The following is a 26,427-nucleotide window of genomic DNA, read 5'->3' as shown; positions in this document are numbered from 1 at the left end:
CCCATACAGAACCCTGCCCCAGGTTTCCCCTGTCGCAGATCCCAGGAAATGTCTTGCATCAGCACGTAGGTACAAACACGCACTCGGCGGTCCAGTGGAGTGGAGTACATAACTAACGGGAGAGCAGCCAGCAGCAGCGCGTCAGTCTCGAGAGGCGCGGCGAGGCGGAGGAAGGGGCGGGCATCAGGATCTTCATGAGGCTGCATTTGCTTCCGGCAGTTTTGGAGATCGTCACGGTGAAGAGGCGGTCTGAGGGGAACATCAACATATCGTGTCTCCTGTCATGCTCCCCAGTGCCCACTGCTAGAAAGCCCTGGATCCCTAGCATAGACTCCAACCGCGTCCGCCGTCGGCCTGGTCCATGGCATGCCATGACGTCTTTCCGGACCGGACAAAACAGCCGGAATATATAGAGCACCAAACCAAATCAAACCAAACCTCCAAAACTAGCAGGTAAACTGTACCTACCCAAGTACCTAGCGGACTTACCGGACAGCCTCCGGTCCGAGTTCGTATGCGACGGACGGGTATGTATCTGATCGGCATTAGCATCGACGCGGAGCCTTCGCTAGGCGGAGATGGGATGTGGATATAAATTCTTCAGCACCATCGTCGGATCCCCTTTGAAATATATGACGCAAGCTGATCTAGATCCAGGGGTGGGGGATGCTTGCAAACAATCTGGCTGGCAAGGATCGCATCTTCTCGTCTTCTCGGCTGGACGGATAACTATATCTAGGTTTATGTTGAGGAATGTTCTCATCCGTGAAGACACATATTGAATTTCGTCAACCTCGTCTCTTGTTTAGCGAAGGCGCATTTGCATTTGCAGGGCATGAGGCGGGCGGCGGGCCAGGATTGATGTGTATCTATCGACCGGGAATCCGGAAGCCATGGGATCGTGGTCCTACTCTGAAACGAGTCTCACAAGAAAGGATTTGATAAGACGAGTTTGGATTTGGGCTCACCTAAAATTTAAGGCAGGACAGCACACCACAACACAACACAGATCAACGGGATAAGTAGTACCTACGCACTCAACAGGGCGCGATAGCGGCTAGCTAGACGCACGCCTTACAGAAATTACACGCTGCAGGCCAATCAAACGGCGAGTAATCGCACCTGACGTTGTTGGTGAAAGTACTTTGATGTAGGACTTTCCACACATGTCGACAGAAGAACGAGCGGGAAAGGCGGGAGAAGCCGAAGCGGAGACAAGCCCCTTACAGCCTCGTAGGTGTCAGGCTCACGCGATACGAATACTCAAAAGCACTACCATGATCATCTACGGTACCTACTATCATACCCCTATGTGTTCAAACTTTTGGAGAGAGAGAAAAAAAACAAATGGTAAGTACTTCTCAAAGAAACAAAAAAACGGCAAATCTCCGGCACGTTGACACTTCCTCTATGTAACTATACCGAGGATGGGCATTCGTTCAACCGCAGTTTACACGAGGCCAATGCGGATCTCGCCAAAATGCGCGTCCTGGTTGAGCCGGATGAGTCCCATGGTAGCCAGCACCAAAGTGTGGTGGAATGCGGCGGCGGCGAGGCGGCGGTTAGACCGGTCAGGCTTAACGATCTCCTGGAAGACGATGTGGTCAATCTGCTCTTCGAGTTCAGCCTCGCGATGGGCTTGCTCGGTAGCCAGCTTTTTCTTGATGTGGCTGGTCTTATCAGTACCAGCACGTCTGAGGCACCAGGGTAAGGAGAAAATACTCATAGAAAGCAGAGATTTCCCTCTCATTGTTGATTTCTTCATGAGCAGCTCTGGCTTCTGATATCACCGATTAGCGTCTTCCCAGCAGACACAGAACTGGGCAACATACCACCGTAAAAATCAAACTGATCAGGAACGTAATCAGGCATGAGTAGGTTGCTCTCGTCAACCTCTTCGACGACCTCAAGAATAGATCCCGCAACGCTGATTCTGGACCCGGCGCGGCCAGTCCTTAGCTGAAGAGGACTCGAGCTCTGCCGTGCGACAAATCCTCCTCCCATGCCACTGCTACTGCTTGCACCTCCTCCAGGGGAGATGATATGGTCGCCACTGTGTAAGCTGACCACGTCCTCCCGGTGCAGAGGAGCATCACGGCCAAGCTCCACATCAGATCCAGCGGCGTCGGGAAGAACCTCAGCCCCCTGATTATCCCCACTGCGGCCAACTTCCTGCTCTCCTTCCCCCTGAACTCCTTCCTGAGAGCTCCGGGCATTTTCCTCCTCTCCCTGGCTTCCGGCATTGGCGGCGGATGCTTGAAATTTGTCCAGGATCGCCTGCGTAGAGAACATCGACTTGAAAGCTGGACCAACTTCTCCAATAATAGCTCGGTTGATGATCGCAAGCCTATTCTGACGATGCTTCAGGTTTTCGATCTTTGCCTCCCAGTTGTTTTCCATGAGTTCGGCGTAACCAGTATTCCAGGCCTTGAGGGTATCGTGGACGATCACACAGCTGTTATTGTCGACGATTACATGCTTGGTGCGGGCACGACGAACAGCGGGGACGGGGGTTACTTCCTTCTCCTTCTCAACTTCAGCTTCAACATTGGGGACGGGTAGTTGCTCTTCTAGGTCCATCAGGTCCATCATGTTTGGCAAAACCAAATCCTCACCCATCGGCTGATCAATCTGATTTGTCAGCCCTTAGAACTGTTATTGCAGGCAAGATAACAGGAGGAAACGGCAACTTGCCTCCATGGCATCCTGGTGACCCTCTTCGTGCTCACGGCGGACCTGCTCTTCGATGTCGTCGCTGTCCAAGTGACTTCCAACGCCCGGCTTACGCTTCCTCGCTTTAGCAGCAACGGTCGGCGACTCGTCTCCTACAAGTAGCGGGGGGAGTTGTGGAGTATTGTCCCTGAAATTCCCGTCTGCGTCGAAACCGAAGAGTGGGTTTTCTTCAAACCGGTCAAGTTGGGAGTCGAGATCTCGAAGTGGTGAAAGTGCTTTGTCCGTGTTGATCTCGGAAAGCTGGAAGGGAGTGAATCCGCCGATTCCTGCAACAGAGCTTGGTGAAGTTCCTGGGCCCAGCCCGAATGGGGTCCGTTGCGATCCCGCAGCGGAGCCTTGCTGCGCCGGGGTGCTGAATATGAGCGAGTCCGCACCCAGCTCCGGTTCCCGGGCGTCAACAATGTCGTCGAGCAACAAGTCTCGAAGCTCGGCAAGATCGAGTCCCAGGAGGTCGGGGTGTATCCTCGGGTCGTCCGGCAGAATGAGCTGTTCGGCACTACACAATTAGCCTACATCTTTCTTACAGCGACGCACTCCCGGCCGATGCTCACTGGGCTTCTCTCGTAGGCTTGATGTTGATATTAGCTGTGTCGATCATCTCAAGCCTCTTCATGCTCATGTGAGCGTTGGAAACATCGTGATAGAGGTACTCAAACTGCTGCAGGTAGACTCGAGAGATTCCAACGAGAAGATTCGATTGAAGCCGGAGAGCCAACGGTGCCTCAGGGTTGGTGACTGTGTCACAGGCCTTCGGAAGATTAACTGCGAGGATTTCCTTCCGGTTGACTTTGCGCAGCCTGCTCAGACCTAGCGTAGCAACCAGCCTTCATGTCCGTCGTCAGCAGCGGTCCATATGTCTGTGCGCCAGATGTTGGGGACAGAAGGAACATACCAGATGGTCGCGACACCATATTTCCGGTTAGTGAGGATCTCGTGAGAGTAGAACATGCTTTCGATAGCAGTCTACGCTCGGAAAGTGTGATGAGATGGTCGTAGCAGATTCGATATGTATGGAGAGATGCAGAGAAATGGATGTCAGAGTGTAATATCTTGATGTGGTGTGTAGTATGTCGTGATGTATGATGTTTAGGGAGGGATGGGACGGAAGCGGAGGTGAGCACATGAGGAAAGGTAAGCGGAGCGAATGTTCACATATCGAGCTCCCCGGTTGTGAGTACACACACAACAACGGAGTCGGTAAGGGCAACGAATAGAAGTAGGTGCCTAATGTACATAATTTGACATGAACACAATTGGAGATCATAAATACTATCATACATAGAACCCTGATTTGAACACATTCGTTAAGTGAAGGATGTAGAGACACAGTCTACTCTCGTTGTAAATGCCGTGCGTGGAATCAAATGCAGCTCCACTGCACGTCACTCGTTCTGGTCGTTCAAGGTTGGGACAGGTATTAGGTAAACACTTTTGCCGAGTGCCGGCCGATGAACCCTTCTTCGGATCAGATAAGATAAGTTTTCGGAGCACCGGTACTTACAACTGAACCCTTGAAATCCTAAATTTTTCAGTTCGCGTCTCCTAGAAGCATCCACATCTCAACTCACCACGCCACCATGCGGACAGCGGCCACCATTCGTTCCCAGTGTCGGTCATTCCGTACTGCCAGCACCTTTGCACCCTCGCGATGCCTGCGAGTCGCAGCTAGGGCCCCTCATGCCAGCTACAGCACCGCTGTGCTGCGAAGGGCAGCATTCCCGGTGGCACTCAACAAGATTGGAAACTACAGATATGCCTCTGGCGCTGCTGCCACTCAGGCAGCTGAGTAAGACTTCCTTGTATCTGTTGTAGGAAGCAATTTGGACTGACGATAGTAGGGCCGAGGAGGAAGTCTCTGGAGAGATCCCCATCGAGACGGTGGTTGCGGGGCTGGCCCCGGAAGATGCCGCACGATTGGACAAAGTCCGTAACATCGGAATTGCCGCACACATTGATTCCGGCAAGACAACCTGTACTGAGCGAGTTCTTTTCTACACCGGACGGACCAAACATATTCACGAAGTGCGTGGCAAGGATGGTGTCGGTGCGAAGATGGATTCCATGGACCTCGAGCGAGAGAAGGGAATCACCATTCAGTCTGCGGCAACTTTCTGTAACTGGATGAAGAAGGACGACAACGGCGTCGACCAGAAGTACCACGTCAACTTGATTGATACTCCCGGCCATATTGACTTCACCATTGAGGTTGAGAGAGCGCTGCGAGTGCTGGATGGAGCTGTTCTGGTCTTGTGTGCGGTTTCCGGTGTGCAATCTCAGACCATCACTGTCGACAGGCAGATGAAGCGTTACGACGTTCCCCGAGTTTCGTTTATCAACAAGATGGACCGTATGGGCGCCAACCCATGGAAGGCCGTGGAACAGATCAACAAGAAATTGAAGATTGCCGCTGCTTCGCTGCAGGTCCCCATTGGTGTCGAGAACGGCTTCAAGGGAGTTGTGGACCTTGTAGAGATGAAGGCTGTCTACTTCGAAGGACCCTCTGGGTAGGCTACAGCCACCCCGGGTATCGCGAGCACTGCTAACAGGAGCCTAGACTCAATGTAGTCGAGAAGGACGAGATCCCCGCAGATCTGCAGAAGCTCTGCGAGGAGAAGCGCCTCGTGCTCATTGAGACCCTCGCCGATGTCGACGAGGAGATCGCCGAGGTCTTCCTCAACGAAGAGACTCCATCCATTCCTCTGATCAAGGCCGCTATCCGTCGCTCCACCATCGCCCGCACGTTCACCCCCGTCGTCATGGGATCTGCCTTGGCCAACACTGGTGTTCAGAAGATGTTGGACGCTGTCGTCGACTACCTGCCCAACCCGGCTGAAGTGCCCAACATCGCTCTCGACCGCCGCCGCAATGAGGCTAAGGTCACATTGGTTCCTTACGGAGCTGAGCCTTTCGTCGGATTGGCTTTCAAGCTTGAAGAAGGAAACTACGGACAGTTGACCTACATCCGTGTGTACCAGGGTACCCTGAAGAGGGGTATGAACGTGTACAATGCGAAGACCGGAAAGAAGGTCAAGGTTCCTAGGATTGTGCGTATGCACTCCAACGAGATGGAGGATGTGCAGGAGATTGGTGCCGGAGAAATTTGCGCCGTCTTCGGTGTCGAGTGCTCCTCCGGTGACACTTTCACCGACGGAAACCTCCCCTACTCCATGAGCTCCATGTTCGTCCCCGAACCGGTTATCTCGCTCTCAATCAAACCAAAGAACAACAAGGAGAGTGCCAACTTCTCCAAGGCAATGAACCGCTTCCAGCGTGAGGACCCTACTTTCCGTGTTCATGTCGACACCGAGTCGCAGGAGACCATCATCAGCGGCATGGGAGAGCTCCATCTTGATATTTACGTCGAGCGCATGCGCCGTGAATATAACGTCGACTGTATTACCGGTCAACCCCAGGTCGCCTACCGTGAGACCATCGCGGAGCGTATTCCCTTCGACCACACTCTCAAGAAGCAGACCGGAGGTGCCGGAGATTACGCCCGAGTCGTTGGATGGATGGAGCCTACCGGTGAAATCAAGGAGAACAAGTTTGAGCAGCAGATCACCGGAGGTTCTATCTCTGAGAAGTTCCTGTTCGCTTGTGAAAAGGGATTCATTGCGGCAACCGAGAAGGGACCCTTGCTCGGCCACAGGGTCTTGGGTACATCCATGGTGATCAACGACGGAGCCACACATATGACCGATTCCTCGGAAATGGCATTCAAAATCGCCACTCAGCAGGCGTTCCGCAAGGCCTTCTTGGCCGCTAAGCCCATGGTCTTGGAGCCGCTCATGAAGGTCGCCATCTCGGCTCCCAACGAGTTCCAGGGAGCCATCGTTGGCCTGATGAACAAGCGTAACGCTGTCATCGAGGAGTCCGATATCGGAGTTGACGAGTTCACCCTCACGGCCGCGTGCTCGCTCAACGCCATGTTTGGGTTCTCGTCGCAGCTGAGAGCTGCCACCCAGGGCAAGGGAGAGTTCACCATGGAGTTCAGCCACTACTCGCAGGCACCACCGCAGATGCAGAAGGAGCTCATCGCGAAGCACGAGAAGGACCAGGCGGAGAAGCTGAAGAATAAGAAGTAATCGATCGATGTGTGGAAAAACGGCGTGTTTCTTTTTCTTTCGTTTTTTTTTTGGGACCGGACACTACTGGACTGGGTTGGGCTGGGGTTAATCTGTACTATATCATTCTTTTGTTTACGAAACGATCTATGTTCTATGATCTATGGTGTAGCTGGCTGGGAGGAATGGCGATGTCGGAAATAGATGGATGGGTTAGATGCATGGTAGAATGTGTCTTGCGCGATCGTGGGCTACGGCTTGCAAACTCTACTCTCCAAATATTTCTTCCATTTTGTTGCTTTGAAATCGTGAAAAGGGGAGGTAGTAGGCGAACACCCAGGCCCGCCTTCACCGTTCCTCGAACTGTCCAGCTCAAGTTCGGAAAGTCCTACAATCTCGTGTGCATCCGGTATGTAACACATAACTCGCCAATGGATCCCGTGTGTAGGCGGTAGCGCCCCTCAGCCCTACGGATAAGTGTGGGGCAATGCACCACGGGTACTGCCGCTAGACCCGCAATAATCCAACTTGATAGGGCAGAGATACTCGGATACATACCCGAATTGTGTAGTAATAAGAATGCGGCTGGAATTTTGCGCAGCTGAATCTCTTGATTCCCGCAATTCGGTTTAAGCTGAAAGCACTCACACGTACGTACGTCCGTACGTCTTTTCTCGAGCCGAAGCGCCTCCGTGATATCCAAATTGATGATAATGGGCCGCTGTTCCCCCCAATTCGACGAAGAAGATCCATCCGTGGGAAACACTCGCAATGGGATTCCTACAGTCCCTCACCAGTGCCATAAGTCTTACCCTCGGCCTCGACTGGGGGTCGGGGAGCGGCGGCCACCTCCAGCTTCCCATCATCAACGCTCCCTCGACACACCATGTCGAACCCCTCGCGCACGACTAGTCGGGCTCCGCGGGACTCACGTTCTGTAACTCCCCCAAGAATAGGGGGTTCTGGCTTCAAGGCGGTGGGCCTGCGGAGGATTTCCTCATCACTACGGATTATGAACAGCGGTGGCCGCAGGGGGTTACGAGAGAGGTGGGGTTTCCGGGTTTCCCTATGGGGGAGTGTATAGATTGCTGCTGATGCGGGCCGATGATAGTACTGGCTCAACGTAACCTACACGGAAATGGCACCCGATGGGGTGACCAGGATCGGAAAGTTGGTTAATGGGACTTTTCCGGGGCCGTTGATTGAGGTTAATTGGGGGGACAAACTTGGTTTGTATCTTGTCTGTTTGTCTTTCCATCATCTTTGGAATGCTAAGTGCGGGGGAATTAGTGATTCATGTCACGAACTACCTCTCGGCACCTGGATACTTGGAAGATAATGGCACTACTATTCACTGGCATGGAATCAGGCAGTGATTGACCAGCGAGGCGGATGGCGTCAATGGCGTTACTCAGTGTCCTATCAAGCCGGGGGACTCATATACGTATGAGTGGCAGGCGACGCAGTATGGTCACAGTTGGTATCATAGGTTGGTTGGACTCGCTCGTTGAGTGCTTGCGTGCAGCTGATGGATTGGAAGCCATTACTCCCTGCAGTATCCGGATGGCGTCTGGGATGAGGTACTCCGCCGTGAGAAAGTTACACGTATGTACTGATAGTTGCAGGCCCGCTTTTGATCCATGGTCCGACGAGTGCGAATTGGGATATCGACGTCGGCGTGATCACGATTTCGGATTACTTTCACGAAAGTGCATTCTTACTCTTCAGTGTAAGGCACGTTCCGTCGCCTTGGTATCCACATACCCACCTTTTCGTCTGCCAGACCGGGGAATTGTTGAGTCTTACGGACAAAGTAGTAAACGCAACGATGCTCAACGGCAAAGGTTTGTCTGCTTCTCGAAGTCTACCACCTTCTGCTCACTAGAACAGCAATCTTCTTTTGCTTCGGGAGTGAAACGGACCCAAGCAAGGGCTGTTCCGACGACTCCGGCCGCTCTGGCTCCCGCTACGAAACCGTCTTCAAGAAGTGAAAGAAATACCTGCTGCGTATTGTAAACACCTCCACGGCCACCCAGTTCCGCCTCGCCATCGATAATCACATGCTACAGGTTGTCCAGGCTGATTTCGTCCCCATTGAGCCTTATCTGACGGAGTACATATCCGCTGGTATCGGTGAGTTTTCTTTCCTTCCTGATGGCTGTAGTAGAATTGTCTGAGAAGATAGGTCAACGCTACACCATCGTGGTCACTGCAAACCCCAACTCCACCGACCCCTTTCCAATAGCCCCCTCCAACAACAACTTCTGGATCCGCACCGTCCCGCTCAAAGGATGCGGCCAAATTGCTCCGGATATCTTTCCAACCTACGGCATCCTGCGGTATAACTCACGCTCCACATCCAACCCTACCTCTAAGCCCTGGCAAGGCGGCATCCTATCCGAATGTCCAGACGAGCCTGCGGAGAATATGCATCCAATAGTTCCATGGACAGTCGGTAGCAGACCCGCGGACACCCAATCACTAGATGTGGCAATAGTTAAAGAGCCGGACCATGGGAACTTCACTCGCTAGCAGGTAGGTGGCAAACCGCTGTGGCTGGATTGGGGGAATCCGGCGATTATAAACCTCGATAATCGCACGTGGAATCCAGAGTATGACGTTATCGTGGAGGATCATGATAGCTGGCAATGGGTGTATTTCATCATTCAAGGTATGTACATATGTAAATGGGATCCGGGGGTGTTGGAAGACACACTGACCCGAGGTTATGTATGTAGGAATATTCCCCAGGTCAGGTCACATTACCGTAGCACACCCAATTCATGTAAGCATTCGTCATCATTATACCACCGCTTCCCCCCCAAGAGCCACAGCTAACATCTCCAGCTGCATGGCCACGACTTTGCAATCCTCGCTCAAGGTAAAGGCGAATGGGACACCATAGACCCCCGGCCGACGCTAAACCTCAATAATCCTGTCCGCCGCGATGTCGCCCTCCTCGACGCGGATGGTTATCTCGGGATCGCGTTCCGCACTGATAACCGTACATAACTCCGCCCTCCGCTGCAAACACGTCTTCTTATGCTAACCAACCCGTTGCAGCCGGTGTATGGCTGATGCACTGCCACATCGCTTGGCACGCCTCCTCGGGGCTGGCACTGCAGCTGCTGGAGCGTCAAGGTGAGATCAGGAAGACCATTAGGAACCCGCAGCAGCTCGAGGATACTTGCATGACCTGGAGGGATTACAGGACGAATGTGACGATCTTTCAGGATGGTAGTGGGGTTTGAGGCGGAGGTGGAATAATGTGGAAGCAGGACGTGGCGGTGGGTGGCTATGGCTATTATGGAGGCGGTGAATTATCATGATTGATTACTCTGATGCCTCGCTTCTTCTTTCCGTGGTTACTCATGAATTGAATCCCGGTTGATAGTGATGTTCTCATTTACCCTCCGGCGGAGACAGTCCTGGCGGACCGAACAAAGGCCATCTACTCTAGAGTAGGTACTCGCCTGAGCGGAAGATCGGCGTTAACCTCATCCCAGGAAGGCATGTAATAAGAAATCGCCTACAGCGGCGGCATATTGATCTAGCAATCGGCCGGTAGTTTTCGATGCAGACATGACGCCGTGGTTCGTTTAGGGTTTCCAGTTGCACATTCACTCTATGACGAGCAACTACGGTACTTGGTTACATTCCATGCCGAGTGCTGTGCATGTTTACTCAACAGTCAACACCAATCAATCTCGCAGGACAAGCTCCGTCCAGTCATACCAGTTGACCGATCAGTCCTCCCACTCACCGTGCACTCATATTCCCCCGTAAGCGGGCGGTATGCTTATGTTCAGCGCAGTTTCCCACTGATATATATACTAGTACCCAGTACCATGGCTCCAGGCCTCTACCTACTGCCATGCCACCGATGAGATGCTAGCCGACACGACAACCCTCGTTGTGGCCTACGTCGTCTACGCCATCTGCTTCTTGTTGATGCCCCTGCGCCTGTTCGCAACATATACACGGACCCACCGATGGCGGACAGACGACTACTGGATGGCTTTTGCGCTTTGCGTCCTCATCGTCCGCGCGGTGGCTACGCCGATAGTGCTCAATAATCGCACCAACAACTTTGGGAGTGGCCAGGAGGTCATGTCCGAGGGGGAAATCGGGAGGCGGGAGTTTGGGAGCAAAATTGTCATTGTTGTGCGGGGTGAGCATCATCTCCCTGCTTCTTATTCTGCGATGGTGATGTGGAGGGCTGATGGCGATGGGCAGCGTGCTATGCCGTCTTCATTTGGTGCATGAAATTCTGCGTGCTCGCGTTTTATGGCAGGATTGTGGTGCAATTGAGGCAGTATGAGAGGTTCATCAAGCCGCTGTGGGTAGTGTTGGCCGCAACATTTGTGGCTGCTATCTTGAGTACGTTTTTGGAGTGTAGGCCGTTTCGACGGTAGGTGCTCCTTCCAGCAAGAGTGTGCGTGAGCGTGGGCTAACTGATGATCGTAGATACTGTGAGTACTTACTTTCCCCAGCCAGCGATCCCAACCAGAGTGGATATCACTGATACGTAGGAAATATCAGGGCAAGTCCTCCCTTCACCCAGCCGTAAGTTCCGCCTCGTCCCTTTCCCATCCATTCCACCACTCTAATATCCCCTCCCAAGACCATTGCACCACCTCCGAGATACAACTCTACACGACCGGCGCCTGCAACCTCACAACCGACCTGCTGCTACTAGGCTTCATCCTTCCCATAATCCTACGTCTCAACCTACCGCTACGCACCAAGATCCAGATCGCCACGCTCTTCTCCCTTGGCGTCTTCGTCATGATCATCACCATCATCCGGCTACCCTTCGTGGTGCGGAACCAGGCGCTGCAGCAGTGGCGGACATTGGTATTTAATCCCCTCTCCCTTCCAAGTTCCGCCTACGCGGTCGAACTCCCAGTTGATCGGTGGTGATTGTGGCACGCAGTTTGCGAATTTCGAAATCCTAGCCTCGTGCATCGTCGCCAATGCTCCGGTTCTGTACAGGATCATCAAGGACACTGGGTACAAATCGTCTGGCGGCAGCAGTGATACCCCCCGTGAGGGAGGCGGATACGTCTTCGAGGCGAATAGAGGGCAGAGGCGCGGTGGGATTATGTCGAGTGAGCTCGGGAGTGGGATCGGGAGGAGAGGCAGCTTGGGGATCGGGAGCTTGATGGAGAGCGCGAGGAGGGGCAGCGTCAAGCCGGCTGTACCGCTGGCGGAAGATGTTGCACCGGTGGAAGAGAAGCAGGAGGAATTAGAATCGAATTCTACATGATCTATTTCCACCCATCCAACCAGCGAGCCGATAGACAAAAAACACATCTCTCCACATACACACGGTTGCAGGCGAGAAGGAATTCCGCATGAAGCAGGAAAGTGTTGATTTCCGTGCAACCGACATGAACAGGGTGCGTGCGTACGGGACGACTCCCGCAGGATCCCCGCTGCAGCAGTATCACGGAGGTCGGTGCTTTCGCACTCTATTCGTTGGGCGAGCGATCACTAATCGCGGGGTACGGCGACGCGGAGTTATAAACCAAAGTTCCCCGATAAGAAGGTGGCAGCGCTGGAAAATGCTGGATCATGAGTATGTGCCTGGGGTTATTCGCCGGGTTTGTATGCTGTGATCACGTCGTCTCCTGTGGATGGAAGCCGTCTATCCGTCCTCGGGCACACTGATACTCCGATATATAGATAGTCCGTGCGACGTCGGGCGATCTGCAGTTTCTGTCACTTGTTCATCATAATGCATTCGACACATCTAACCATGGCATATTTCAACCGGGTACTATCCTGTCTGCCGTCTGGGGCTCTCTCCCTACCCCGGGAAGCCGGGAGGAAAGGTCGGAATGGAGGTCACCGGGGTTTAGACACGCCGTATGCAACGCTAAATTGATTCTCTCTCTCTCTCTCTCTCTCCTTTCCGCCGTCCTGCTGACAAGCCCGTGGAAGCGGCCCCCTGAGTCGTCGTCGCAAGCAAAAAGATGGATACACTCGTAAAGACCGAAACGGGCCTACATATTTACCTACGTGCCCGCTCCTCGTCCCGCCGCGACTCCACTGCGCCATTCTTTAGTGTGCGTGCCTTCTACAGCCCGGTGTCCCTGTTTCCACCAATGAAGACGGTCACATAGAGTAATCTAGACGCCCCTGCCCCGAGCTTCATTCGCGCAGGACGGGGGACCATTAGGGTGGTAGTCCACTTGGAACGAGTGATACCAGGGGATTCCAGCAAGCTGGCTAAGAGACAAATCGAGTAATAATGGTATCTTAAACCATATTAGAGGTATAATACGCGGAGGGTTTGATCCTTTGCTGGGGGAAGTCGAAGGTCTTTCCTCCTGATCATTGGTGAGGGAAATGACTGAAGTCAAATATCGTTGCTCTGGCCGCTGTGCGAGAGGATGATATCGGCTTAATGGACTACACACTCATCCACGGCTGCGTCCCATGTCCCTGCCAGCTCCTCGTCGCAGATCATAGCTGCGAAGTGTTGCTGCTCTGGCCGCTGCGCGAGAGAACGACAGTGAATTTGTGTACGAGCACTTGCAGTGGGCGGTTATGAGCCGTGGCAGTGATTAGTTCGGCCGCTCCCTAGCGAGTGGCGCATCACGTTTGCTCACTCATTTATCTGGTACGTTTTGGTGGGGTCTAGCGGTTTGGCGGGACTTCGACGATTGGCGTCACGTTTGCTCGCTAGTTCCATCTGATGAGCAAGTTTTGGTGGGGCCTAGCCGTCTGGCGGCGGCGAAAACCAGCTTGGAACCTGGCGGCTCCTAAATCACCTACAAAAACCACCTCCCCCCTTCTGCTCCTCATTCTCTCCTTCCCTTTACAGCCATCACAGCTTCTTTTCTTCGTCGACCAAAGTTCGCCTTCCTTCCTTCATTCACCTTCCTCCCTTCCTCCCTTCCTTCCTTCTTCCCTTCCACCTGATCTCGAGATCAAACCTCAAGGTAAGTCCTCTCCCTTCCCACTTTTACTTCCAGGATAACCTTACAGGGCTATCCTGCTCAGCTGTAGCAGCGAGGAACTGAGGGATCCGTGCAACCGGTCTACAAAGTAGACTGTTGCAGCAACAATAGACGGATCCAACTCTCGAGGCTGAGCAGAAAAGGTCCAAGGATGGGGTTTTCTCTTCTGCTGCCGGCGAAGTTCTTTCCCCCTTCCTCCGGGGGTCCAAGTCGGGTGAGAGCCGACTTGCTCCCGGTGGATGGCCTCTCCGAAACCGGGCTACAGACGGTTTCGGACGAGCAAATAAAAAACCAAAGAAGTATAACTTGGTCTACTACCGCCCCAATTTATACGCGTATAACGTGGTTTACTACCCCCCCCATGTTATGCGCGGAGGTCGTCTTCCTTTCAGCGCAAAGGTCTTACCTCCTGGCCTTGCATGAGTGAGATGCATGCGCCATTGGCCAAATGTTGTTGCTCTGGCCGCTGTGCGAGAGAACGACATCGGCTTCTTAATCGACTACAGTCGGCACTCTCGATCCACGGCTGCTTCCAGTGTCCTCCATCGTCCGGTCCGAACGGCCAAAATTCCGGAAGGTCCGAGCCTGGGACAGACGGGCCGGTCCCCGTCCGACGGTGGAGGACGACCGTCCAAGTCACGTGAATATGATTCGGCTGATTGCTGATTTCTTAGCATCGATATCCTACACACCACCGCGCCAGTTCATCCCTCACCGCTCCACAATCTGTGAAAAGTAGTAGTATTCTCACTCGGCCATCCAAGGTGCACGCCCGAAATCAGGTTGTTACCCAAGGCTTGCCGGACGGCCGTGGAAGGCCGTCCGCTGAGAAAACTTTGGCTGTCGCGTCCCAGGCTCGGACGGACGGGAGGCACGCCGTCCGTCCTCGTCCGAGGCCCAGGACGGACGGACCGGACGATGGAGAACACTGGCTGCTTCCCGTGTCCATGATTCATAGTCCTCAGCCACGGCGACGGCTATGAAGTATCGGTGCCCCCAATACTTGATGTTCCATCAAATACTTCTCTTGAAAGAATGGTCCCACTGCGGAAAGTGGACGGAGTGGAACCGAATTATTACGATACCGGTACTCAGTTCGGTCGTGTCCGAGTGCTTTCCATGATCCAGACTAACCAACCCTGCGGTTCCTCGCCCCCGACAGCACTGGGTCTCGACCGCCCGTCGCAGAACCTTATTCGTGCCAAAATCTCCGGGCGTCCAAAGTTTGACACTTCCCCTCGAACGGAGAAGGAGGAGCGGCAAGAATAGATAGGAACAATGAAAAAACAATAGTCCCAATAAATCATTGGACAGAAAAGCAAGCTTGTCATGAAGTAACCAGAATCTTCGGATGCCTCGTTAAAACTCTTAACCGTGTAAAAAACCTCATGGTAAAACCACGGACATAGGAGAAAGAGTGCATCCTCCAACGAGATGAAAATACGAAAAGAAGAAGCACATTCCAAACACTTGCCACGTGCTTCACTGGCAGGAGCTTCCACCGAATCCACTTCCCCTGTATTCCGACTAGCACCAACACCTGAGGCCTATGCCATGGATATGCTTCCGGTGGGCTGTGGAGTCCGGTGAACATTATAGTTGGAGAGGCCATAGGTTGCCAAGAGCTTCTAGGTAGCACGCTGTGGGATGCATCGGGTTCGGTCTGGCCGGTCTCACTCAATTTCAATTCTGAGGAAGCATCCGATATCGTCGTCGTATGGGAGTAGGATTATCGGTGGTGCATCGTCTTGAAAACTAATATAGACATTCGGGTCATAATACTCGTACCGGCAATGGCCAAGAGATCTGAGGAACTCGTCAATATGCTGATACCAAAGGCGGGGAGCTTGCTTCAATCCATACAAAGACTTTCAGAGTTTGCAGAAAAACAGTGGCGACGTCCATCTGATCCACTTCCCGGTTACGGGTGGGCGGCCAGCGCGAGTGGCAGCATTCGCAGGCTTTCCACCGAAGCAAAGGTCTCATCCAAAGTGATGCCTGCTTGCTGCTCAAAAGCCACGGATGACAAGCCTTGCGATGTATCTTATCCCACCTCCGTGAAGTTCCTTGGTCTTGAAGACCCATTTGGAACTGATGGGAATGACACTGGCCGGACTGTCTTCTGGCTGAACATAGTCCCATGTAGAGTTCTCGGCCAGAGCCGGAGTTCTCGTCAACCGCATCAGACTGCTTCCAGTAGAGCATCACTGCATTAGACCTCCTCGGGCCGAGCTTCACTGCATCAGACCACTCAGGCCGAGCATCATTGCATCAGGCCAGTTTAGGCCGATCATCGGGTGCGCAATGCCTTTCCGGTAGAACACCGGATTTGCCAAAGAATCCTCTTCCACCCAGATCCGATGGCCGACCGCTCTCGGTCTGTTCCGAGGAGATCGTATCTCTCGGATTGGCGCTCCATTGCCCTAGCATCCGAAATCTCATCGGCATGCCTTCCATGAGTACGCGCACATCTGTGCCGACCGTGGGGTGCTCGCATGCGATATCTCATCGGCTTGCCTTTTGCCATGATGCATATCGAGCAAACCGTTTCCATTGGTTTCTGGATGTGGGCCTCGAAGTGCTCGCCGACAAGGTACTGGTCGAGGGTGCCGCTTGCGGATGTAGGGGTCCCCGATGTGATACTGGCTGAGGGTGCCACTCGCGTTGGCTCTGTTGGGGCTTGCACCGACTTGGGCGTTCCGTAGTACAATCGACATTTCGTGCTCTATTAGCGCGGTGGTAATCGTGTCGACATCTTGATAACCGAGAGGCTCTTCATCAGATCCAGCCAGTTCTTGACGGATATCGATGAGTCTGGGAATGTAAACGGTGACAGAGGTATCTTCCTTCATAACGGGGGTGTGGAAGTATCGGAGCCTGTAGATGCGGCCGGAACGTGATGCAGGCGTATTATACTTCTCCTTGAGGACTTACTAGATACGGGCAAGATCGTTTCGGTCTTGGAGGCTGTTGTCGACGGATGAGTAGATCATCTGATATTGTAGGTTGAGGGGTCGAGGTCATGGTAGCTGTTGGAGTTTCAGAGAATTTTTGTTATCGTGGAATCTTGGCTGTCTCTGGCTGTGATGAAGGTGGTATGTAGAGGAAAGGAAGAAAATGATTTTGAGGTCAAAGCTAATTTGTGGTATTCGAGCCTCATACCTGCACCGGCCAAACCTATCACTCGCCATTTGGTCTCGCCGCACTTCTCAACTTTAACTTTCCTCACGCACTAGACTCTCCCCCATATCCTCCCATATCCGCCCATGAATACTATATCAATCCATATCAATCCAAATCCTCCTATATCTACCCACAAATTCCATATCAATTCATATCCAGCCATATCAACCCATAATTACCATATCCGCCCATATCCTCCCATATCAATCCATAAATACCATATCAATCCGTATCCTCCCACATCAATCCATAAATACCATATCAATCTATATCCACCCATATCAATCCATATCCTCCCATATCAATCCCCATTTTCCCATATCCTCCCATATCTACTCATATCCTCCCATATCAATCCATATCAATCCATATCAAATCATATCCACCCATGAATACCATATCCGCTCATGAATACCATATCAATCCATATCCACCCATATCAATCCGCATTTTCCCATATCCTCCCACATCCACTCATATCCTCCCATATTAATCCATATGAATCCATATCCTCCCATATCAATCCGCATCCTCCCACATCCACCCATATTAATCCGTATCCTCACCAAAAAAAAACATTAAGAAAAAAACACCGTCCGCTCCCTGGGCTCGCCCATACCCCTCCCCCTCCGCGAGTCCTCAACCCACGCCGTCGCATCCCTCGGAAGCTTCCTCCTCCTCTACGGCCCGTTGCTGCGCCGCTGCTTACCAACCAATTTTTACAAAGAAAAACCATGCTCACACTCATTATCCGCACCCTCCGCAAATGCAAAACCCTGCCGAGCACTCCTGTTCGGCTCCAGATGCGTCACTCCCCTCTCCGGCGCCGGCCTCCTCCATTGTTGGGATTTTCTTCCCCTCGTCCGTCGTCCTCAGGTATTCTAGTACTGCTTCCGAGCAGCGCTCATTTTCAAACAGGTCTGCCATGCTCCATTTCCTCTTCTCCTTTCCGGTCACTTTTTTGATCTTCTCCCACAGCGCTACCTATTGAGCTCGCCATCTGTTTGGTTTTGGGACGGCGGGGTGTGATTTGTGTGAATGTCGGGCGGCTAGCGAGTGACATCCTGTGTCACTGTATGTTTTCATCCGTGCTTTGTCTTTTGACAAGCTAGTGACGCTGGATGGCTTCTACTACCATATCTTTGCTCTCTGAGGTTACATGACGTAGAAGACGGTTGTTGTGCTGAACCAACCAGCTTTTTGTCTGAAATTTTGGCTCACCGGAACGCGAGAGTCCCTCATGCCTCGTCTCATTTACACAACCAACCATAAAGGTAGAAACTTCAAGATCTCACCACATTGCAGCCCGGAGGTGGAAGAGCAACCCCCATCACAAATTCTCTGGGCTTATATGGCCTAATTTTCGAGATATGCCGGGTTGAGTAGATTTGCGTAGTCATTTTAAAACTCCAAGTCTAAACTTACGATCCATGGGATAGCGGCGTGCGTTTTATTCGTTTCCTGTCCACGGTCCAGATTACTGGCTCGGTGTGGCAACCCCCGTCTCCCACGCAGCGCCCTCCGCCTGGGCTCGGACAAGTGTACCTATCGTGTAGGTATGTTGACTAAGGAAACAGATCAACGCGCGACACTCTCGAAGTCGCGCCGGATCTACCCCTCCCATCTAGGTACCCTTCTCTCCAGTTCAGTACTGCTGCCGCCACCACCCTCTCGTCTCCTCTCAGTCTCACTTGCCCTCCTCTCAAGTGTCCCCTCTGGCTTTGCTGCTCTCGCTTCCCTCTCGGAGTCGGGGCATGACATCTGCTGCCGCTGCCGGCTCAAATAGAGCGGCGAGCCTCGCCTGGAGGATACATCGGCTCGGGGCCCAGGAACAGCGATGGGTGTCTACAGTCTACAGTCTATGTAGGGGCTGCTTCCCCGAGGATGGGCCGTCAGAACCCTCCCGCGGGGTGGCTGGGTAGTGGCCCTATCAAAAGACGTCAAGACCACTTTAGTAGGTATCCAGGGGCGATAGTTACACTGGCCATCACTCACTGCTCTCACGGCCGAGTCGGTCAGCGCCACTTATCGATATCCCGTTTCGCCATAGTCTAGATAGGCTACATGCGAAATAAAACAGGAAGCTCTCTCTCTCGGTATCCCGCAGTGGATTCCGCAGCTCCAAAGCCGTTCCAGCCTCGGCCTCCGAGCCGAGCAGGCGGTAGTGGTCCGCCGATACCCGCACAGACTGCAGTTCGAACTTCGGGGCGAACCATTACCTCCCGCTCTCAGACTCGGAGACGTCACTTCGGCATCGAGTCCCCGGCTCCTGCCCCGCCCCCTCCCCCCGGCCCCACCCCTTGTAACCTAGCTCTCCCCGTCCGCGACGTCGAGACGTCGAATGACGCTTCATGAGCCCCCACTCCGCCTCGCGAACCGAACGAGCAAGGATCTCACGGACCCGACGAAACCATCCGGATCCCTCGCAAACTCCACTCCCGCTACGGTACTCTGCCGGTGATAATACACTAACAGCGCCGAGAAAGCCCCCACCCAACAGTGAGAACCACCACCGCCACTACCACAATGCCGAAGCCCTTGGGACAAGTGTGCAGCTCCAAAATTTCTCTCCTCCCCAGCCAGGCAGTCAGCCAGCCCCGGCCCCGGCTTCAGGAAACATCACGCCATATGTAGCCGCGCATATTCCACGGCCCAAAGGGATCTCCCGTATAGGTATGTATGTACCTAAACACTCGGCTCAATTACAGACTCAATTACAGACCCAAGACTCCAGGGCCAAAAAGCCACGGTGCCGGCAACGGCGACGCAGCAACGCGGCGTTTGCCATGCCATGCTCTCCTTCCTTCTTCCTTCTTCCTTCCTCGCATGCTTGTATAGTAGAGTGCCTACTCTACCACCTACATTCTCACTCGGCTCTTACGGATTAACCGGCCAGCCGCGCCGAAGGCACAATGGATGAATGCGGTAGTCGCAGCCCCGCCCATAGTGGCGAGTAAGTTGGTACCAATGGAAGTACCGAAGTACCTTCTGAGCTGAGTACAGTAGAGAAGTACATACTATAAAGTGTTTGAACTTGGGGCCAGCCCCGGCATCGGCGCCTTGTATGTACCGGTATATACTACAAACGAACGAACGAGCGAGCGAGCGAACAGGCAAGCGAACGAACGCGACAGAGAGGCGGGACTGTGGACGGGGGGTGGCATGTATTCCCCCCGGAGCGGGCGGGCGACCCAGCTCGCAGTCGCAGTTGCAGTCGCAGTCGTAAGCACGGAGTAAGCAGCGGGGAGTCTAGCATACCTTTGCCACGGAAAATCCGAGTGGTCCCGGGGGGCGGCACTTGGCCCAAGGTCGACAAAAACCGAATTAAATCCCCAAAAGCGGCGGCAGCAAAAATCAAACCAAAAAAACCTCAATGGTAATTTACCGACTCGCCCCCTCCCCATCCATCCCCCCACGTTCCATCGCTCCTACTCCTGCTCCTGCTCCACCCTTCAACCTTCGCCCCCGAACGCCCCAAATCCACCTCCGCCTCCACTACTCTAGCTAGCACCAGCACCAGCACCCGCCGCATTCGTCACCGCCTGCGTCCTCACTTCACAACAACCACCACAACCACCACCACAACAACCACAGCTTAGAATAACAACCACAACAACCACAAAAACTAACCATCAGCCCTGCCTGCGGGCCGGAAAAACCCTCAGGCCGGAAGTTACGCATGCTCCAGGCCAGCCAGCGCCACAGCCCCCCAGCAGCAGCAGCAGGAGGAGCTAGAGAACCCGTAGCGAGCGCCACGCAGCTACTAGTGGCTACTCTAGCTACTCTATGTACATAGCGTGGTATATACGTAGACATAGAGTAGAACGAAATTCGCTCAGCCACCAATTGCACGCAAACCACCTCTGTAGACTGTTCCTACTCGATGGCGGCGGCGGCTGTGGTGGTGGTGGTGATGGAGAGGTATCTGGAGGACGGTACGGTACATTTTTCCGCCCGTGGCCGGCTAGACGGCCGGCGCACGTACGCTAGGTACACTACACTACACTTCGGCGACCACATGGCACATCCACTACACTACACTACTCTGCACACATACACCCCCCCCCCCCCACCACCACCACTGTCATCGACGAGACGAGGGGAGGGGATGGAGGGGGAGGAGATCTTCAGGAGCCAGGAGCAGACCCGGGTCCCGATCTAAACCCCGGTGGCGCACATACATCCACACATAGAGGGTGCTGATCACCCCCCCCCCCCCTCCCCCGTTGTCTGTTCCTTTAACCGGCCGGAGGATCCGGCCACTTTTTCGAGTGACATTTTGTGTATAATATTCGACTTTATTTCTGTGCGAACAACAGCAAGAACAAGAACAGTAAGAACTCGCCGGAACGGAAACGGCTGCAGAAAAATACAGAAACAGAAATGGAAACACGGAAAAGCGTGTTCAAGCCAGGCAGCCACACAGTAGATGTAGATGGAACTTGCAGGCAGCAGCAGCATCGAACGGATGCAGAAGCAGAATAAAACCTGATTAACCCCTCCCCACACTCACTCCCACTCCCACACACACACAATAGGTAAGTAGACCAGCCATCATCTCACATCTATGGAGTTATCGAGAAACAGAAACGAGAAACGAGAAACAGAAACAGAAACAGAAGCAAGATCAAGCCAAAAGTAATTTCAACCGAAGTAAAAAAACCGAAGAGAAAAAAATAGAGTAAAAAAGGGCTACTCTAACTACAAAATTGGAACGAGAGAAGGAAAGCCCCAACCAAAAAATTCCCGGGAAAGAATAGGGAAGTGAAGCGAGAAGAAGAAGAAAAGACATGATCCCATCCAGAACAAAACAAAAGATGAAAGAAAAACCCCAAAGTAGAAGTAGGAAACGCGCGCTCTCGGAGAATATACAGAGGTGTCCTAGTAATCCCGCCCACGAACCCCGTCCATCACCCATCACCCGTCGATCCATCCTTCCCATCCCATCTCCTCCTCCACCCATCTCCTCCACCGGTCCTATGCCCGCCCGCCCGCCTTTCCACCAACCCTCGTCCGCCCGCCTTTCCACCAGCCCCCGACCGCCCTTCCCCCCACCCCGCCCAACCACAGCTCATCAGCGCATTACCAGCTCGTATGCACGTAACTAGGACATGTCTACCCGTCGCAAATACGATCGGGAACATAGCAAGCAAACCCACAAAGAACCCCAGTGGAAAAAGACAAGACAAAAAAGCCCCACTCAATTCACGCCGTAGAAAAACCTGAAGGAAAGCAAAAGTATAAAATAACAAAAACCAAACCCCACCGTGCTGTACGCAAAGCAAAGATGAATAAAGGCACTGTCTCGTACTCAAGTGCACAACAGAAAACCCCCACCGCTTTACCACAAAACGCCGCAAGAAAGCAAGCGATAAATCAAAAAAATCAAAAACAATAAAACCGTCGTTCCATGCAGTGGTCACAGAATTTAAAGTGACATTGTGAGCCACTCCCATTCCTGCGTGCCCGATGTCGGATTAACTGCAGGGGCGATCGGTGTGTGGTGAGTCGTGGAATGGACAATAGAAGATGTGGATTGCTGCATCATTCCGTCGTCATCATCCTCCTCCTCCTGAATGTGCCCATTCTGGCTCTTCGAAAGTCGTCGCTGCCGTTTCGGCGCGACCGCAATCGGTCGGTTCATACCTGAACCCTTTGGAGGAGCAGCGGCAATCGGAATCACCGAGTTCTTTCCGGGCGCCACCATGTTACCGTTGGTAGGGGTGCTGGCTGACGACGACAACCCTGACGGTGGCGACTCGGATCCGGCGAGGCTCTTTGATTGCGCCGACGTCGGCGTTGTCGTTGCGTTCGACGCTATCGAATTTTTCCGGATGGTCTTCTTCGCAGCTCGCGTCGAAGTACCCGAAACTGGCACCGAGTTTCCACTTCCTCTATTACGTTTCTTGATAACGTCGGTCTTGAGGGAAAGCGGTCGCACAACACCGTGGAGCTTCAAAAATAATCCGCAAGCGTTGCACAATGGGTGACCCTCGGGATTCCTTCGCCACAGCGGTGTCGTCTGTGTGAAGCAGTTGGTACATGTGGTTGGCATACCATTCCCGTTCGCGCCACTGGCCGCGTTGCTGCCCTTCGTAATATCTGGCGACGGTGGTCGCGAAGGCTCGGCAGAGCTGAAGCCATTATCGGGTGGTGAGTTAGGACCCGACTGCATGCCGCGTTGCATTGCCAACTGAGTCGTAGAGGTGGTTCGCGCAATTTTCTGTCGCCGGAAGCCATTTGGATCGGGCGCGCGATTCCGTACATCGCTGACTGAGGTGCTAATTGAATGCGACCTGCTGTGGTGACCTCCACCTGTGGGTCCATTATTCCAGTCTTGTGGCGAGTGAGCTTCAGTTGTACCGCCTATCCTTACAGTCTTTTGCTGCGAGAATCGGTTCGCGAATTGTCCACTCGATTCCCGACCCCACCCACCACTGCCCAGTGAGGACTGCATACCCGGGTGAATATCCATGGGGGAGGGATCGTCCAGAGAGGTGTAATCTGCCTGTATCTGCATCCGATCGAACCCTTCCCTGTCTATGTCTTCATCCGAATCCGCGCCAAAGTTAAACGGACCGCCTGTAGAACCAGGAGATTTTGCCACACCAAAGTCGTCGCGCAGTACCTGCGATGGATTTACGTGCTGGAACCCACCAAAACCTGGCGAGGGTAAACCGGAATGCGATGCAGACTGGTTCGCGCTGAGGAGGGGATCGTTATGCGGGTGGTAATAGAAATCGTTGGACGCATAGCTGTTGGGAACGGTACTGGCCCGCGAGTTGCCTCCGAACGTCGGAATTGGGCGGCCCTGCGACATGCTCGCGGATTCGAAGAAGCTACCACCAGACTGCTCGGCAAGAGGGTGCGGTGTCGAGACAACCGAGTGATTGGCGGAAGGAGGCGGGGAATAGAAATCGTTGTGGTTGGAGTGGTACATGTTGGAGAATGGACCGGTGGAGACGAGCGGCGACTGCATCGGCGAGAAGGAAAAGTTGGTTTGGAAAGGGCCGGCGGAGGTAAGGAACTGGTCTCCGTCGTTGGAAGTGTCCAAACCGTAGGAGAGGGAGGAGTGGTGATGGTTATTTGTGGAGTAGTGCGAGTCATGATCGAGGGTGTACTCGCCCATCTCGGGATCGGGGTCGTTGGGGATCATGATGCTGGCAATAGGATGAACAAGCGGTGAGCATTCGGCCCTTCGCTTGGGAGGCTATTACACCGCAGATGTCAGTCAAGAACCGATGAAGCCCTTCCGCCGGTCGCAGAAACGACGAGGTTGAGGGGGGGAACAGCGAAAAGATGCCTACCCTTCGCTCATCAACGCTTGTTTTCCGTATCCGTCGCTGGACATATCCGAATTCTCCCTCGTGTTCCCTCAGGTCGAAGTGATTTTGAGGGGCAGATGCTGGAGCACCATGCGAACCCATTATCAAAGAACCGCCGCGTTCCTTCTTGATCGGTATCGCGGAAGCGGAGGCGTGTGAGGAGGTGGGGTGGTTGTCGCTTGCGGGGGAGTGTCCGAGTCCACTGCTTTCGCCGGGAGAGCCAACCATCGATGAAGGGGATGTGAATGTGAGGTCGTCCATAAACATGCTATCACTGTCTGTGGTATAGTTGTTGGAGTTGCTGTTGATCCGGAACGGTGAATGCGTGTGCGCATCCGAGAGGGACCGTTGCGCCTGCTTTCGTTGTGATGCCTTCGCAGCGCTAAAAAAACGCAATAATGGTGTCAGAAACGAAATCCAACAAAATTCGCAAAAGGCATGCACCGTTCTGCAATCGCCATTCGTGGGACTCGTCCCATATAAATAATTTAAATCCGCCCCCCCCCCTCCCCAGGGTGGTCGGGAGGGCTGGGAAAATAAATAAAAAGAAAGAAAGAATGAAAAACATACCGTTCTCTTCGAAGTGTTAAAGCCATCATTCTCCAAGTCAGATTTTCCATTCGCTCCGCGTTCGGCAGAGTCCCTTTTTGTTTGCTATATAGCTTCCATACCTGCGTCGCAAGGGGATCTTTTTTTTGCATGTCCTCCGGTGACTCTTCGGGTGCGGAAGGTAGTGCCCCAAGATTGTCGAACGAAGTGCCGCCGAGCAACTCTTTCCGAGCATACGACTGTGCGGTAGAGACCTCCAGATTGTCGGTGGTGGAACTTTCCCCGGATCCTTTGGAGAGTAATGTTGAGATCCCGGAAACTGGCCGTTTTTGTGGAGAAGAGGGATGTAATCGGCGAGTGTGTTGAGTGGTGTTGTTTGATGTCGCACCAGCAGATGGCAACCCAGTCGCCTGCGCAGTTGTTCCCCCACGCCCATTGAACGCCATGCCTTCTGTTTCTTGGGGGGTTTCTTCTCTGCTCTGCTCAGAGGGTGAGGCGATGGAGGTGACTATTTGAGACCTCGGTATATATATATTTTTTGCTTTTGTTCCCTGATATTACTTGTGTGTCGCAGTGGAAGCTTTCAAAAGCGGTGTGTTCCTGGGGGTGCAGCCGATGAAGCAGCCGGTGTGGTGGGTGGATGGGTGGTGGTGGTGGTGGTGGTGGTGGTGGAGGTGGAGGAGTCGAGGAGGGTGGGTGGGTGGAGGGGAGGTATGTAGTGAGATTCGATGGTGTTCGGGGGGGAGGGGGTGGAGGGCGCGTTGAACGCGGCGGGCGGAGGTCGGCGCAACGGTGGCACAACTATGTTTTAAGAAACCTGGCGCTGACCTGTAGTGTGCGGGATTGTTGCAGAAAGGTGGGGGAGGGGGATGGCTATGAACAAATCAAGCGACAGGGGACCCGGCACCAGTACTGGAATAGGAATGTTTCGTTTCTGGCTGGATGGAAGACGCAGCAGGATGGAGGCAAGTGTGATCGTTGGGATGATCGTGCACGGGCGATGTTCAAATCTTGGCCTTGCAGCAAGGTTTCGAATCACCGGGTTGGTTCCGACGCGGTCAGGCGGAGAGACGAGAGCGAGCGAGACGGGATGTAGAACAGGCAAACTCCTCTTCTGCAGAGGGGCAGCGGGCGGAGGAAGGCGAAGGAAGAGGAAGGAGGTGGTGTTGGGGTGTGAGAAGGTGGAGAAGGAGGAGAAGGATGAGGGGGAGGAGGATGGGACAGGCAACGGTGGTCTGTGAAGGTGGAGAATCCGTGGTGTATCTGTCTACAGCACGCTCCCTGACTTTTCCGTCTGTCTGTCTGTCTGTCCGTGTAGCTAGAGAGCAATTGCACGCCGAGTTACAGGTGCAGAAAGAACTGTGTCCGGAATATATCGTTCGGACGGAGCGACGATGGGGACGGCGACGGCGGTTCAGTTATCCGATCACGGGCGGGTTCGGTAGAGTGATGTGAGTTGTGATGTAGTTGGCTGGCTGGTTGGTTGGGTCTGCTCTTCTTCCGCTGCCTGCTCAGGAATAATAAGCAATGAGACTACGTTTGGTTTGCTGGACTATTGTCTGAGATCCGGGAGGAGGATGAGGACAATGGAAGGAGGGGAAGGAG

The 26,427-nt window shown here is 53.5% G+C and overlaps 8 protein-coding genes across 8 annotated transcripts; 3 read left to right on the top strand and 5 right to left on the bottom strand.

Moving 5' to 3' along the window:
- Positions 1–1,363: 1,363 nt before the first annotated feature.
- BZA05DRAFT_458421 (Rec8 like protein-domain-containing protein) lies at positions 1,364–3,802 on the bottom strand. Its single transcript, XM_051487603.1, has 6 exons — positions 3,626–3,802; positions 3,285–3,557; positions 2,737–3,229; positions 1,833–2,622; positions 1,723–1,780; positions 1,364–1,670 (listed from the first exon to the last, which is right to left on the bottom strand). Exons 1-6 carry the CDS (start codon positions 3,679–3,681, stop codon positions 1,451–1,453), a joined length of 1,890 nt encoding a protein of 629 aa, XP_051336713.1. The 5' UTR covers positions 3,682–3,802; the 3' UTR covers positions 1,364–1,450.
- Positions 3,803–4,248: 446 nt separating this feature from the next.
- BZA05DRAFT_431353 (P-loop containing nucleoside triphosphate hydrolase protein) lies at positions 4,249–7,070 on the top strand. The gene is made up of 3 exons (XM_051486183.1): positions 4,249–4,519; positions 4,572–5,237; positions 5,288–7,070. Exons 1-3 carry the CDS (start codon positions 4,311–4,313, stop codon positions 6,816–6,818), a joined length of 2,406 nt encoding a protein of 801 aa, XP_051336712.1. The 5' UTR covers positions 4,249–4,310; the 3' UTR covers positions 6,819–7,070.
- An 865-nt stretch (positions 7,071–7,935) lies between these two features.
- BZA05DRAFT_426848 (multicopper oxidase-domain-containing protein) lies at positions 7,936–10,048 on the top strand (the record flags this gene model as incomplete). Its single annotated transcript, XM_051486031.1, has 10 exons — positions 7,936–7,967; positions 8,182–8,286; positions 8,338–8,387; positions 8,423–8,571; positions 8,792–8,930; positions 8,983–9,248; positions 9,333–9,468; positions 9,536–9,582; positions 9,645–9,801; positions 9,861–10,048. The coding sequence occupies 10 exons, from the start codon at positions 7,936–7,938 to the stop codon at positions 10,046–10,048; spliced, it is 1,269 nt and encodes a 422-aa protein (XP_051336711.1).
- A 235-nt stretch (positions 10,049–10,283) lies between these two features.
- Positions 10,284–12,103, top strand: BZA05DRAFT_406894 (uncharacterized protein). Its single transcript, XM_051484564.1, has 6 exons — positions 10,284–10,464; positions 10,693–10,968; positions 11,034–11,192; positions 11,340–11,363; positions 11,422–11,654; positions 11,734–12,103. Exons 1-6 carry the CDS (start codon positions 10,458–10,460, stop codon positions 12,064–12,066), a joined length of 1,032 nt encoding a protein of 343 aa, XP_051336710.1. The 5' UTR covers positions 10,284–10,457; the 3' UTR covers positions 12,067–12,103.
- Positions 12,104–15,438: 3,335 nt separating this feature from the next.
- BZA05DRAFT_421026 (uncharacterized protein) lies at positions 15,439–16,789 on the bottom strand (the record flags this gene model as incomplete). The annotated part of the gene is made up of 4 exons (XM_051485674.1): positions 15,439–15,611; positions 15,819–15,952; positions 16,117–16,454; positions 16,700–16,789. The coding sequence occupies 4 exons, from the start codon at positions 16,787–16,789 to the stop codon at positions 15,439–15,441; spliced, it is 735 nt and encodes a 244-aa protein (XP_051336709.1).
- Positions 16,790–20,428: 3,639 nt separating this feature from the next.
- BZA05DRAFT_406889 (uncharacterized protein) lies at positions 20,429–20,838 on the bottom strand. Its single transcript, XM_051484563.1, has one exon. The coding sequence runs from the start codon at positions 20,762–20,764 to the stop codon at positions 20,504–20,506; it is 261 nt and encodes an 86-aa protein (XP_051336708.1). The 5' UTR covers positions 20,765–20,838; the 3' UTR covers positions 20,429–20,503.
- Positions 20,839–21,492: 654 nt separating this feature from the next.
- On the bottom strand, positions 21,493–21,995 carry BZA05DRAFT_138395 (uncharacterized protein). The gene has a single exon (XM_051478869.1). It carries the CDS (start codon positions 21,909–21,911, stop codon positions 21,576–21,578), a length of 336 nt encoding a protein of 111 aa, XP_051336707.1. The 5' UTR covers positions 21,912–21,995; the 3' UTR covers positions 21,493–21,575.
- Positions 21,992–25,365, bottom strand: BZA05DRAFT_138430 (major nitrogen regulator element). The gene is made up of 3 exons (XM_051478870.1): positions 24,844–25,365; positions 24,256–24,655; positions 21,992–24,158 (listed from the first exon to the last, which is right to left on the bottom strand). The coding sequence occupies exons 1-3, from the start codon at positions 25,266–25,268 to the stop codon at positions 22,377–22,379; spliced, it is 2,607 nt and encodes an 868-aa protein (XP_051336706.1). The 5' UTR covers positions 25,269–25,365; the 3' UTR covers positions 21,992–22,376.
- Between the last annotated feature and the right edge of the window lie 1,062 nt (positions 25,366–26,427).

The sequence above is a fragment of the Tricharina praecox genome (genome assembly GCF_024521635.1).
Source record: "Tricharina praecox strain CBS 144465 chromosome Unknown BZA05scaffold_24, whole genome shotgun sequence".
In the NCBI taxonomy this organism is placed as follows: domain Eukaryota; kingdom Fungi; phylum Ascomycota; class Pezizomycetes; order Pezizales; family Pyronemataceae; genus Tricharina; species Tricharina praecox.
Note: the sequence above shows the minus strand (reverse complement) of the source record. Positions and strands in the feature narration are given on the sequence as shown.